General features: G+C 56.8%; 1 protein-coding gene across 2 annotated transcripts; it reads right to left on the bottom strand.

Moving 5' to 3' along the window:
- Positions 1-357: 357 nt before the first annotated feature.
- On the bottom strand, positions 358-12,803 carry BNIP3 (BCL2 interacting protein 3). 2 transcript variants are annotated; one of them, XM_036070127.2, is made up of 6 exons: positions 12,566-12,803; positions 5,275-5,425; positions 4,690-4,774; positions 2,895-3,001; positions 2,675-2,824; positions 358-1,209 (listed from the first exon to the last, which is right to left on the bottom strand). In XM_036070127.2, the coding sequence occupies exons 1-6, from the start codon at positions 12,609-12,611 to the stop codon at positions 1,164-1,166; spliced, it is 585 nt and encodes a 194-aa protein (XP_035926020.1). In that variant the 5' UTR covers positions 12,612-12,803; the 3' UTR covers positions 358-1,163. The 2 variants fall into 2 exon arrangements, with proteins under 2 accessions (XP_035926020.1, XP_035926019.1); XM_036070126.2 differs by lacking the exon at positions 12,566-12,803 and adding an exon at positions 6,597-7,923.
- Positions 12,804-14,431: the final 1,628 nt, after the last annotated feature.

Raw genomic sequence — 14,431 nt, 5'->3', positions numbered from 1 at the left:
GGGATTGGCTTGACCACAGCACGTCCACATGACTTGGATCTTTATCTTTTCTAGAGAAGTTACATGAATTCCGATGCCGTTCAACCAGCTTTCTCCCAATAAGGCAGCTGTCTGCTGCTAGGTCCAGAGTAATCATTTAAATATAAATGGAAACGTTAAAAACTTAGAATGTTATTTTAACACAACTGAATGAGGATGGAAACGTGGAACAGATAACAACGGGGTACACACAGGACGTCCAAGAGGCAGGCTTTAAAATATGCTGTCCAAAAGGTAATGGTGACAATGGGGCCGACGCCTGGTTTAATCAAAAAGATTTTTGACATTTCATTTAAACCATACGTGACTACAGTCATCTCTGAAGGATTTGGCAAAGATTTATTTTTTTCTATTTCCAGTCTTTGGAAGTAGACACAGGTTTGCTTAGAATGAAGCTGATTCTAAGAGCACAAAAACCGAACACAAAGAGTAGGACTAAGTTCAGCAATCCAGAGAGCTAAGAGAGGAAAGATACTTAGCAGGTGCCCAGGACAGAAGACCACCTGCCCGGGCAGCTGTTAACACCCTGCAGGGCCCGCGGCTTCGTGCTGGAGCAGGACTGAGTCTGCATCTGCCCCTCGGATTCCGCTGCGTGACCGACTGCAGAGCTAAGCGCGGTCTTCAGTGACGACGACCTGCCTCCGCTTAAACACAGTATTTCCTGGGACAGTGTGTAAGGCCACGAATAATTCATCTGGGGTAAACCCCTTATGTAGTCATTATTTAATAAACATTATTCATTCTTTTCAAATATAAAGTATTTTAAACAGAATAACTGGTTACAGATAATTTTTGTTAAAATACTACATGTCATATCTAGTGTTAAAATTATTTATACTTCGATATTTATAATATCCAAACAAAATTTACTACCAAATTATTACAGTAGATGTTAATCAGTAGGACATGCTTATCAATTGATCCCATAGGTATGACTACAAGTTGGCATGGTTTTTTTTTTAACTCTTCTTCCGTTCTACTCAATTAGGGACGCAGCATTTACAGAACAGACAGACCCATCAAGTGGCGCAGCTGCCCCAGCCCAAGGCGGCTCCTCGCCCCACGCCGCCTCCAGCTCCGACAGAGACCCCGCTGCAGGGCGAGAGCCGGCTTCCGATGCTGCATCAAAAGGTGCTGGTGGAAGTGGTCAGACGCCTTCCGATGTAGATCCTTCACAGAAAAAGCAATCAGCAGTTAGCGGAGACAGGGCCGCTCGGGCTTGGTTAGGGCTTCTGTGGTCGGGACTGGCTACCTTCGACCGGCTTTTAAGAACTCTGTGACGAATCTATCAAGTGCTTCATGATTTGTCATTACGTATTTTATAATCTAATTCTGAAAAACCCCAGCTGTGCGCTAACACCAGCGCGCTCCGTACCCGTACAGAGGCGGCCGCCAGCCACCCACAAATGCTCGCATGACACAGCCTGACTCTGCGTTCGCGCAGTGACACGCTGCTGGGGAGCCGGCCACGGGGCACCACCCACCTCACCAAGGCCTTGGCGGAGTAACAGAGCCCTGCCCTCGGGCAGAAAAGAGCCCACAAATCCTGCTGGGGTGGACTTCATTCCAACCACCACAGGCAGCCCTGACGGGTCCGGGCCACCAGCAAGCTCCGAGTCTGGCAGGGAAAGGCAGGGACGCTAGGTGGGAGCGGGCTGCAGAAGTTTACCCTGAAATGAAGGCCCAAGCCGGGTACTGAACCTGCGCCAGGCCCTGCTCCCACGGAACCTAACTTGCTAGTTCTGGAAAAAATTCCAAGCCCGGCTGAGACACATGGGCCAGAATAAAGCTGGTGACTCTGACAGGAAAGGGGACAGGGTCTGGCCCAGGACCGTGGAGGACTTTCATATTGGACACTGACGTCCAGGAGCCTCTGGCCCGTTGGGAAGCCACATCCCAGGCACAGTTCCCAGAACGAGGGTCTGAAGCTCCGAGACTCCGAGGGGGGGCAGGGAAGGCAGCCCTGCGCTCACTTCCCACAGGGCTGGTGGGCCAGGAGGAACCTTGCAAGACCAGGAAGCGCCCACCTGCCCTACGACTTTGAACAGCCCCATTCACGGGATCTGGGAAAATGGGGGGCTGTCTCCTCCTGTTTCCCTCGGGGCCCTGGAGGCCAGCCTCCGTCAGATGCCTGTGAAGACAATCCGGTCTGTCCGGCAAGCTGCACGCACACAACGCCGTGGCACACCACGACACACCACGACAGAGGCTGCGGGAAGCCCAGCCCACAGTACGAGATGCCAGAGATGCACGGGGCTCGCTTCCCTGCGACTGGAACGGGGCTGCGCTGTGGGAGGTGTGGCGGGTCCCTGAGCCCAGCCAGCTGCAGCGGGAGGGACAGCTTAAGAGCATCCGTCCACAGGGCGAGAACGGAAGGAGTGAGCCTGGGGTCCGCGCCGACACGCGACGGCCCAGACTGGAAGCCAGGCATCCAGGAAGCACCAGGCAGACGCGATCTCAGTGCGGCCAGCAAGTGAGGGGACCGGCGCCCTCCCAGGGTCTGGGGTCCACATTCTGGGCCTTGTCCACATGCTCGTGTTACCCAAGCTGACTTACGATCTGTACCTGAACGAGGGTTGACAAGTTCCCCATACTCAGGACTATCGGGACGCAGGCCACGCGCGGCCTCACTCACCCCAAGCCGATGGCCAGCAGGTGGGAGAGCAGCAGGGACGGGAGGAAGACCTTCAGGAACTCCGCGGAGAAGATGCCCCCCTTCTTCATGACGCTCGTGTTCCTCATGCTGAGCGTGGCCGTGCGCTTCGGGTGCTTGAACAGCAGCTCCCTGGGGAGGAAGACAAGCCAGTGAGCCGTCTGCTCGTCCAGGAAGCCCCCGCGCCACTGAAGACACTCACTTGGGGGGGATGTTTTCCGGCCGACTTGACCAATCCCAAATCCAGTCTGAGTTTTTCTTCAAGATGCTCTCGACTTCTTTCCTTCTCTCGATGTAATCTTCCTCAGACTACGACAGAACCGTGAGCACTCAGCACAGCCACGCCAAGCACCGCCCGTCCCCCCGCACACGCGCCACCAGGCCGGTGTGGCCTCCGCTCACGTCCCTGCTTCCCAGACAGACGCGGGGCTGCCGACACGGTCCCTTAAGGAAGCAGTGAGGACACGGTGTCCACACGCAGATGCTGACCGCGGGGCGGGTTCTCAGAGATGACAATCTGCAGACCCCATGCGTCTGTGGCTACAGGATTGGCAGCAAAGCCACAGTCTTTGGAAAAGGACAATTTCGTGTTCAGTGGGAGGGAAAGGACCGAAAACTCACACACCTGTGTTTTCAAGCTACAACTAAAATACGTTAAGACAACACGCTAATTATAGGGGATTTTAAAAAGGAGGATCACAGGTAGTTTTGTTTTCTTTTTTTTCATTTAAAAAACTGAACCAGGGGCGCCTGGGTGGCTCAGTCAGTTAAGCGTCTGCCTTCGGCTCAGGTCATGATCCCAGGGTCCTGGGATCGAGCCCCGCATCGGGCTCCCTGCTCCGCGGGAAGCCTGCTTCTCCCTCTCCCACTCCCCCTGCTTGTGTTCCCTCTCTCGCTATGTGTCAAATAAATAAAATCTTTAAAAAAAAAACTGAACCAGATTATGTAATTCCTTTTGAAAATCAGCAAAAGCTACTCTAGAATGCAGTAGACCACACCAACCAGCTGCCCTGCGGGTACCATCAGGGCACCTGGAGGGCCTGGGTGGGAGGGAGGCCCAGAGGGATCCAGTGCATCAGTGGTACCGACCACAAGACCTCGCTTCCTACACGATTTTTATTTTTTTTTTATTTTTATTTTTTTTAAAGATTTTATTTATTTATTTGATAGAGAATGAGAGACAGAGAGCATGAGAGGGAGGAGGGTCAGAGGGAGAAGCAGACTCCCTGCCGAGCAGGGAGCCCGATGCGGGACTCGATCCCGGGACTCCAGGATCATGACCTGAGCCGAAGGCAGTTGCTTAACCAACTGAGCCACCCAGGCGCCCTCCTACACGATTTTTAAATACGGGAAAAGAAGTTGTCAACTGTTCGTGTTCTCATCGTCACTGAAAACACCCAAAGGAAACCTGGCCCGTGCATCCCAACGTGCGCCGGTCCGGTGGTCCTGGGGGGGCCAGGGCCTCAGAGCCCAGCACCGAGGGCCCCCTGACAACGGAACGTAGCCCCGCGTGTAAGACCCAGGAAGCATCTGAGCACACGGTAGGACGGTGGCCTCCGACTGAGTAAGTGGCCAGTCTGCCCCTAACACTGAGCCACGCAAGCGCCATTAGCGAGCCAGAGGCCCTGGCAGCCGACTGTGGCATGTCCACGCCACCCCCACACCTGGCAGAGCCCGAGTGGCTCCGTGCGTCATGCCAGGCTCTCCGGAACCCACTCACTGCCGACCGCTAGCCAAGACGGAGACCCGCCACAAAGTGGCTCCCAGGGACCCTCTCCACTGGCCATGGAGGCCCGTCCGGGCTGCAGGCCCCGCAACATGTGCCAAGCGGAGCCCGTACTTGCTGTGCTCAGCTCCGTGAGGCCTGCGGGGGGGATGCCCCCACCCCACGGCTTTAGAAAAAGCCAAGAGAGCCCCGTACAAAAAACACACTTTTCCCTCCTCGGTCCCACCGGCCACGCTCCCCGTGCCGGCAGCCCGGCACCTGCCCAGCCCACCTGAGAGCTGTTCTTCTCTCCGATGCTGTGCGTGTCTATTTCCGAAGCTCGGGTCGTGTCTTGCGGCGTCTGTGAGCGAGGTGGGCTGGAAGGCACACAGGAGGGAATGCCAGAAATCACGGGATGTTAACATGCTTTCTGTCGTGAGAAGCGAAGCCCCCCCGGGCCCGGGACCGGCTCCTCAGAGAGGAAGCACGGGCGCCAGCACCCACGTCTCCCCTCCACCATCCCTGCTCCCCTTTGGCCCAGCCTGGCGGGCGGAGGGGAGCCAGTCCCGGGGGGTGGACTCGGCAGGCCCTTCTCTCCGGCTCTGAGCTCCGAGGCCCAGCCCGAGGGCACCTGACCTTTGCTTTCTGACTCAGCCGCGCCGTCTGCAGCTCGCCAGGACGCGCCGGGCAGAGGCACGGGGACTGGCTGCGCGCCACGTCCCCACCGGCTTTACCGCGGGCCCTCCACACACCAGGCCCCCTCCCTCCCACCGGAGGGCCAGGCTCCCGCGAACCGGGGGGAGCGGGGGGGGCACTCTGGGATTTGGCCCGCACGCAGGATGAACCAGCACCGGAACAGACGTGCTTATTTACCCACCTGTCACAGTGAGAGCTCTTCGAGCTACTCCGTCCAGACTCATGCTGGGCATCCAGCAGTATTTTTTCCAGGTCACCGTTATAAATAGAAACAGAGGCTGGAACGCTGCTCCCGTTCCCGTTATTGCTGAAGTGCAATTCCACCCAGGAACCTGATGGAGAGACACAGAAGGGCACAGTTGGGATTTTCTGCCCACTGCGGAGCCTAGTCCTGACAGACAACCAGCCCACCCTTCCATGTCTAAGAAGCGCCGGGGACACACAACAGGCCGACTCCTTGAAACTTGCCAAAACACACCCCTGGCGCCCATCTCCGGCAGGTGCATCCCAGTGGCTGGCCTGGCCTCACCCTCCCAGGGACCCGAGGCCGGCCCCTGGCACCCAGACACTCCTCTGCGGGTCTCCTGCCATTCCTGGACACCAGACAGGTGCCTGGTAACCTGCTGGGCCAGCAGAGTCCAACAGACCGCAATGCTTTTCTCCCACTCAACTTCTAGAAGAAAAAGGGCTTCAACAAGAGCTTAAGAGATTTAAGTTTTTTTAAAGGTTTGTACTATCTCTTATCTACTTATTTCCACACCAGTGTCACATTCTGATCCTGAGGGCCCCACGAAACTCGTCTCTGCTATTCTGTATTTACTTCCCTCCGAAGCCAGATGAACATACTCTGCCTAGAACAAAGGTAATTTCTCACCGATCATGACTGACCGGAACAAGCCATCCCCCACGTATTCAATTAGCCACATCTTCACAGAAGAAGTCAGCCTTCTTGCCTGAACTAAAAATTGACAATTGCTATCCATCCCAAACTGCTTCTACCCAGATTTTGTGGATTCAGAGAGCTGTCTTGGCACCAGATCATCTGCTTACCAAAATAGAACCTAGCACCTACCGCCCCCGACCCACCACCACGCCCCCCAAGTGAAGCCAGCGTCTTCGGCGAGGCTGCTCTCTGGCTCGCCCACCGCCCGACCTCAACACTGCCCTGGGCGCGCCGTGCTGCACGGCGGAAGCCTGCTTGCTAGGAGGGACCCCCCTCACACACACGTCAGCACCCCAGTCAGGGGCCCGGCAAGGACTGGTTGGGGAGCAGCGGTCCACTGGGGAGGCCGACGGGTGGGAGGCTCAGGAGCAGTCCTGGCCCGTCCCGAAGGGTGGATGCGCCCCTACACGCAGACATCCCGAGCGCCCTGCCAGCAGCGGGCCTGGCACAGCTGGGGGCGGGGGGGACCCAACCGCAACGCCCGATGGGGCTGGACTCGGGGGCCCGCCAAGTGCTCGTGGACGAGCACACCACGTGTTGGGGCCGCGGCCAGCACGCACCGACGGCTCCGCCTCCAGCTGTCCGTCCGTTAGGTTCGTGGCAGCAACCGCTGGTGCTTCCGACTGCTAGAGGTTTTGTTAAGGCTGACTTACTTGCAAGGCAGAGACCGCGTGCACCCGGAGGGACCGTGACCATGACCTGAGCTGAAACCAAGAGTCAGACGCCTGGCCAAGTGGGCCACCCCGGCGCCCCCGTAACTGCTCATGTTTCATGGTGGCCACACTCTCGTTTCTGTCAACAGACCCAGGAGCAGGACTGCAGCCAAAAGTAGTCGCACGTGTAGATGCAGTGGTATTAGGAAAGGCCTGCCCTCTGACACAGCTGAACCAAGGTGTGGTCCTCCCAATAAACCAGTCTTTAAATTTAGCCATTCTGTGACGGTGTCTTGTGTGGTTTATTTTACGTTTCTCTGATTTCCAATGGAACTGGCCATCTTTTCCTATGTTTACTGGCCATTTGGACAGCATCTTTTTACATTAGCTGTTCAAGGGGCGCCTGGGTGGCTCAGTCGGTTGAGCGTCCACTCTTGGTTTGGGCTCAGGTCATAATCTCAGGGTCCTTAGATCGAGCCCTGCGTCAGGCTCCATGCTCAGCGGAGAGTCTCCCTGAGATTCTCTCTCTCGCTCTGCCCCTCCACGCACTCTCTGAAAGAAATAATAAATTAGCTGTTCAAAAATCTCTTACTCTTTCTGTAGGAGTTCAATATTCAAGACACAAGCCTTTCTTCGTCTGAACATGCTGCAAGTAACTTTCCCTGTGGCTTGCCTTTTCAGGTTTAAGGTCATGTTCTAATAGAAGGCTTCGATTTTAATTCACAGTTTCTATTTCTTCCTACTCTGTGGCCATGGAGACCTGTCTGGTGGGGACCCTCACGCAGATCTGGGTTTAATGAGCCTGGGTTCAGTCTGTGCACGTGGTCCCAAACGGGTGAGGTTTTCCCTGCCGACAGCCAGCTGCCCGCGCTCACTGACCGGACTGCCCTTGCCCCCCCGTGCCGTGCACTTCCTGTCAGTAATCAAGCTGGCGACGTGTGCAAGTCTGTTTCCGAGCACAAGACAGACAGTTTCTGTTTTGTGTCACAGGTCTATGTATTCCAGCACCATCTGTTAGAGGCCACTCTGGTGGCCTACAGCGGGACGGGCAGGGGGAAGGCGGCCTATACGGACAGAAATGCAGAGACCAGAGACACGCAATGAGCCAGGTTCGTAGCTAACTGTCTTACAACTCTCGTGACCCAGAACTGCCCCTCTGCTGACACCAGCACGGCCCCGCACAGCACCGTGCGATCTCCAACACCGTGCGGGCAGCAGCGACGGAGCCCCCGCTCCGCTCCACCACGTGGGCCGAAGCACCAGCAGGCCTCCAGCTTCCCAGCACGCCAAGCGGGCATCTCTTCGGAGTCCTGACCTGCCCTCGGTTGTTGCCTGCATAGGTCACCATCAGAAAAAAGCAAATCGAAGACCCTGCCACTCAGCTTCCCTCAGCCTCCCAGTCAGCTGACAAAACGATCACACAAGCTCTCTGGTTAGCACAAGGCTTCTCTCCTGAGCGTCTCCAGTGCTTCACGCTGGCCCGGCCCGCACGAGGAGGCCCGGCTGCAGGGACCTCAGGCGTCCCACACCCAGCGTCCCCGACACGGCGCCCGGCTCTCCACCACCTCCCACCACCTCCGGTGCCACCCGACCCCGAGGCATCATGCTGAAAGCTCTGGCACGGAGTCCGGGGCCACTGGGCCAGCCAGGAGGCCAGCTCGGCACGGTTCCACCCTCCTAGGCTCCACCTGTCACCGACACCGGGCCTGGCTCCACTTGTGACACGCAATGGGGGGGCGTCGTGCAGGGGCTCAGTCCCACCGGCACCCAAGCCCGAGCGGCTCCGCACACGCAGTCCCAGCGCACGGCGGCTCTGAGCAGCTGCGCGGGCTGTCCGGGCCCCCCACGCTCCCGCCGCAGACCACCCGCAGACCACCCGGCAGGGGCCCTACGACACCTGGCCGGTGCGGGAACTCCCCAGGACGAGCCACAGAACTCAGGAGGGCACTTCACGTCCACCTACCCGTTACCAGGCAGAATACACTCAGGAAGAGCCCACTGGGGAAGCCCCGCAGGACCGGCTCAGGAAGGCGGCTCGTTCAACGCACCTGACCCTTGCTGTGTGAAGGTTTTCTAACCCATCTCCAGCCCCTCCCACCCCTTGAGGGGGGTGTCCGCCCTCTTACCCCACCCCCCAAGTCACCTCACTACCAGACACCGTGTTCCAAAGGGGCCCCTCACAAAAGGGGCTCTTGATCAATAACCCACTAGTATCACTCAAGAAATTCCAAGGGTTTTTGGAGCTCTGTGCCAAGAAGAAGGGAAAAAGATCACATACGAACATTTTTTTAAGCAGATGTAACTGGAACACCTAGGGGCTCAGTCAGTGTGTGCAACTCTTGATCTCGGGGTTGTTGAGTTCACACTTCGTGTTGGGTGTAAAGATTACTTACAAATAAAATCTTCAAAAAAATTAAAAAATAAATATATAATTAACATGTAACACTATTAGATGCAGGTACGTATTTTCTGTTACATCACAAGGGCCAACTTAAGACTCCAATGAGACAAATTCATGTTTTTTAAAAATCACATCCTAAAAAGCCCTAAGCATCCTGAGAAAGTAAAAAATCCCATTCTGGACTGTCTATAGCTTTGAGTCCAAAGCTGTATTCCAAGAATGATTTACCAGGACGAGTGTTTTATTATTAACCTGCAACAACTGAGCAGGAAGCGTACTTCCTGGCAAGGGAACACAGGGCTGGCTATTCCTCCCACTACATCACGCGAGCATTAAAATCACTCATCTTTTTAAGCAATAAAGGTGGGGATGGAAAGGGGGGGATTAAGGTGGCTTTGCGACCTCAGAATCACCACTTACCAAGTAACTTGGGATAACCAAAGAGACAGACCGCGGTGTTACAGACCCAAGGCAAGCCCTCCCTCCTAACTGCACGTCCCTCTCCATGCCGTCCCCCCCCCCACAGAGCAAGGCCACGTCCCATCTCTCCACAAGTCAGACACCAAGTGCCCAGCACAGCCCCTGCCTCCCCTGTGACAGAGGACAGCGACTTCCCTGGCCCCAGCGCCTGCTCCACATCCAGGCAAGTGTTTGTCTCCAGCCCCACAAGGAAGGCCACCCCACTGCGTGGCCCTGGCGGGTGTGGAGAAGGCCCGCCCAGCGCTCTGAAAATTCTGGTCTGGAATGCTGATGCAGAATCCCAGCCCATGGATGTTTTGAAAAAGTTGTAATGGCGATGTTGGGCAGCCAGGGTGGGAGAGAGCACTGATGAGGGGAGCGGCAGGCATCCCAAGAAACTTCCGGACGGCGGGATGAAAGTCAACAGAGGGGTGCTGGTTCCGGAGCAGGCTTCTTCCCTGGGAGAGGTGGGTTTTATTTACGAAATTGCAGGTGCTAAAAGCTTTCTATAAACACAATCGTTATTTACAAGTAAATAAAACAGTGTTTTAGAAAATAATAAATAACAAAAGCTTCTCAAGTTAGGTGAGACAGGAACAAGAGAGACCTGATGAACCCATAAGTTTGAACTTCAGGGTCGAAACGGGGTGGAGCACTCAGGATCCCGGTTCCCAACGGGGTGGTTTTTCCTCCACCGGTGGTTCGGGAGGTGCACCAGGACCCCGCCGCCGGAGATGTTGTCATTCAGGCTCCCAGCATCCCACTGGCCCTTCATCGTACAGGTCGCCTCCCCTCTTTTCCACTTAGCCTCTGGGCCGCACAGTGACCATCTGTGAGATGTGAGGGTTGGGCTAGGATCCAGGTGGCTGAAACCCCTTCACTGTCCAACTTCTCGATCCTCCAATTTCCCTTCAAAAGAAATTCAGTTTTTCTCTTCAGACACCTCTGCCCATGGTGGGCTGCCTGCGACAACCAAACCGTGGGGCTGGCTGCAGAGAAAGCATGGAGGGGAGGGGGCTGTCTCGGAGCAAGGCGGCGGGCACCTTACTGAAGGCTGGCACTCACGAGCAGCTCGGCGTCATGCTCAGGGGTCCCGCGGGAAGTCAGTGGTGCAAGCCCCTCCCTGCGGTACGGACACCATCAGCAGACAACTCCCTCCCCCACCCGGACCGAGGCAGGTGTAGGTCTAAGGGGGGCAGAAAAGCACACCCGGCATCCTGCTCGACAACAGCTCAAACAGGACGGACCAGGGGGCAAAAAGGGACCAGTTCTGCTCTTGCCTCCTCAGGGAGGATGTTGTCTGCAGGCTGGGCTCACCCGGGCTTGCTCAGTACTTGGTTCAAATATAAACAAGAGGTAATCAAATCAGGACAGACGGGGGACAAGCACTGCCTCAGCCAGGAACCAGGCGGGATTCACATTTCTCAGGGCAGCAGTGAGGCCCCACGTGACGTGACGCAGGCGACTCCACCCACGGCCGAGGCCGAGCTGCCCTGCAGCACGTACGCTCCAGAAGGCCCCGAGGAGCCTCAACGCGAATTTCCACTCAGTATGTAACCATCTTTTTATAGAATAGGCAAAACACAGGAACAGATCTTTTCACTCAGAAGCTGGCAATTTTGTATGGCCAATGACTCAGCAGTTTGGGGTCAGTCGAGGAACGGAGAGCGGAGCCCCCTCGGGAGGACTCAGAACCACCGCAGAGACTAAACCCCAGGCTGTGAGTAAGACACAGTGCTGGGGAAGTAGCGTGATAATTAGAAAAAGGATGATCCTAAGGCAAAGAGTCCATACAACTGTATCTTACAGAAGAGACAGAAAATTTAAACCCTTAATGTGTTTATCTGTTTCAAAGAAAATCAGTCGATGTAGAATTTTAAAGAGCTTACAGAACTTTTAAAAAGTGGTTGGTTACACACAGCATGAGACTCCGTCTTGCCCAGTAAAATCATGTTAAGGAACAAGAAAGATAATTAGCAGCTCACTAGATTTTTCTGAATAGAAGGGTTTTAACAGTCCTAATGAGCTGAAAAATTCACTCCCAAAGGTTTGAACAGCCCTCTCCAAAGCTTATTTACACGCTCATTTTGCTTACTGAACTTCTGCTTCAGAGAATACAAAGGTCGTGGGTCAGCGGCTTCTCCGGGCCCTGGGGATCACTCCAAGGGGCCCGGAGGACAAGGCCTGGGTAGCGGCCCTCCTGAGGCAAGACCCCAAGGCTGCCGCCCCCTTGGCTGTGCAAGTGAGCAGCGCCCGTGCGGTCTGGGCCCGGCTCTCTGAAATGCAAAGGAGGGTCTGCAGATCCACAAACTGCAGGCGCAGGGCGGGGGGCAAGCGCCTGCTCAGGAGCCCTGCATGGACTGGGACGGTGTCCCTCTGCTTGTATTTTTAACCCACAAATCAATTTCCAGCTCTGTTTGGAATGACCGGCTAGTACAAGTGGAACCTCAACTTAAAAAAAAAAAAAAAAAAAAACCCTACTACCTGCCGATACCATTTTTTAAGCTGCTTATCTTACACTAAAGAGGTGGCTGGACCCGAGCCCCGCACCACGAGCAACCCCCTTCATCCTTTCCTTCCTCCCAAGGATGGCCTAACGGTCCCCACGGACAGGATAATGGTTTAAATCTGAGGACCACACGATTCTACCTGAACCACCCTGGCTTCTCGCGAAAACCAACACTGAAGCACCGGACAGGGAATAAAACGCGGCCTTTAAGGAGCTATGCGGACACAGGAGGCTGGGACTTAAGGCAGGACGGCCAGTCGCCGATCGGAGTTGAGGCCTGTTGGTGGGATCCAACCTGCGTCCCGGCCCGCGAGCCCCCCCCGACCAAACCCCACAACTCGGGTCTGGCCCGCCAAGCCTCCGGCCCGCGAGCCCCCAGAGCGGGTCCTCCCCGCCAGCCCCCGGCCCGCGAGCCCCCGGCCGCCCCCCGCCCGCGGCCCGCAAACCCCGGCGCGGGTCCTCCCCGCACTCTGTGCCCACCGCACCCCGGCTCCCCCGCGGCCTCACCCTGCAAGTTCTCCTCCTGCAGTCCGGGGGTCCCGCTCTGCGACATGGCGCCAGAGGGACGGCGCTGCAGCAGCGGGTCGGGGTCGGGTGGGCCCTGGGAGGCGGGCAGGCCGGGACCGGAGCTCGAACGCTGGCCCCAGCGGTGCAGGAAGCCTCAGACCACTGTCTGGATCGACTGGTGCGCGGCGACGGGCGCACGACAGATAAGCGGCGGAAAAGCCGCGGCGTTGCCAATTGGCCGCGGGGCGGGGCCTGGGCGTGCGCGAGGACGCGGGGCGCGCGGGGCGCGTGCGGCGCGTGCGACGCGTGCGCGGGGCGGGTTAAGGGCTCGCCTAAGGAGCGCAGCGCGCGTGCGCGGAACGGGACCTGCGGGCGGGGCGCGCGTGCGCAGGGCAGGATCTGAGGACCAGGGCGCGCGTGCGTGAGGCGGGGCTCTGAGTAGCGGGGCCTGTGTGCGCAGGCGCGGGAAGGGGCGGGGACTGAGGCGGTGTGGTGGGCGCACTGAGCGGGGCGGGGTCGCAGGCGGGGAGCCGTCTGGGGAACCAGGATCCTGGCTCGCATGACTGGCCACCCAAGGCGCTTCGGGACGGCGGATGCACTGAGTACCCGCCCCTCACCTGCAGAGACCACCCACCGATCCAGACCCTCACCTGCAGAGACCGCCCACCGATCCAGACCCTCACCTGCAGAGACCACCCACCGATCCAGACCCTCACCTGCAGAGACCGCCCACCGATCCAGACCCTCACCTGCAGAGACCGCCCACCGATCCAGACCCTCACCTGCAGAGACCGCCCACCGATCCAGACCCTCACCTGCAGAGACCGCCCACCGATCCAGACCCTCACCTGCAGAGACCACCCACCGATCCAGACCCTCACCTGCAGAGACCACCCACCGATCCAGACCCTCACCGGAGTGGCCAGTCAGAGAGCCAGCCTGCTACAAGTCAGACTCCTAGGAAGGCAGCCCAGTATCTGTCGCAACTGGTCCAGGAAGCCACAGGGCAGCCCCTGTGACGATGAGCCCCAACCTGCTCGGTCGCCGAGGGCTTCCCCGCTTCCTGTCCCTGCTTCTGCCTCCAACTCAGGACCAACCAGAGAAAGCCAAAATGCTCCTTAGCCAGTCCTGAGGACCCCTGCTCTAGTTCCCCACCTGAGCCCCGTTCCCACGATGACATCTCTCCCTGCCCTCCCTGCCTCTGGGTCTCTGCCACACACAAGTGCCGTGGGACCCCTGCTGCGGCTGCCGCTCTGTCTGCTCGTGGAGAGGCATTCATCTTTCTAGCTTTCTTTCCGGATGCAGAGGTGCTGGCCCTTCCTTCAGTTTGACTATTCTCGTTTATTCAACAAGTAGCACCTATCGCAGCAGTGCTGTGGTTGAGTAGGGCAAGGGAACAAACAGAAAACAGCCTCCCCACAGGGACACAGATTGCAAAGCCCCTCAGGTCAGCTTCCCACCCCACACCTGTCCTCCTGGTGCGTCCCTCAGCTCCTCGGGCCCCCTTCCTGGGAAACTTCCCCAGAACAAGCTGCCAGTCCTGTCTTCCGACCCACAAATACAGCATGCTGCACCCTTATTTAGGTGTTTTCTCTTGGTGAAGTTTCGTAGTTTTCAGCATGCAAGGCTTGCCCATCTTTTGTCGCATATATCCCTAAATATTCATGTTTAATGTTATTATAATTGCTATTAAATTTCATTTGATTGCTTATTGCTAGTATAGAAATATGACCATTTTTGTGTATTGCGCAAAATTGCACTTCCTGCAATCTCACCAAAACTTACACATTTTTTTAAATAAGCCTTCTGAACTCTCGATAGGCAATCACCAGGAAATGTTTAAGGAAACATGTTTCTTCCTGCAAC

This window comes from Halichoerus grypus, chromosome 7 (genome assembly GCF_964656455.1).
Source record: "Halichoerus grypus chromosome 7, mHalGry1.hap1.1, whole genome shotgun sequence".
NCBI lineage: Eukaryota > Metazoa > Chordata > Mammalia > Carnivora > Phocidae > Halichoerus > Halichoerus grypus.
The sequence above is the reverse complement of the archived record's forward strand: the minus strand, read 5'-3'. Positions and strand labels throughout refer to the sequence as shown.

What these genes read in the sequence shown, in the direction of transcription:
- BNIP3 (XM_036070126.2), bottom strand. Translation starts at nt 6,732, where the DNA reads ATGGTCACGGTCCCTCCGGGTGCACGCGGTCTCTGCCTTGCAAGTAAG. An exon ending in AGCTGGAGGCGGAGCCGTCG is followed by an intron (nt 5,426 to 6,596) that starts GTGCGTGCTGGC and finishes TCTCTCCATCAG; the next exon opens with GTTCCTGGGTGGAATTGCAC. An exon ending in AAGAGCTCTCACTGTGACAG is followed by an intron (nt 4,775 to 5,274) that starts GTGGGTAAATAA and finishes TGTGCCTTCCAG; the next exon opens with CCCACCTCGCTCACAGACGC.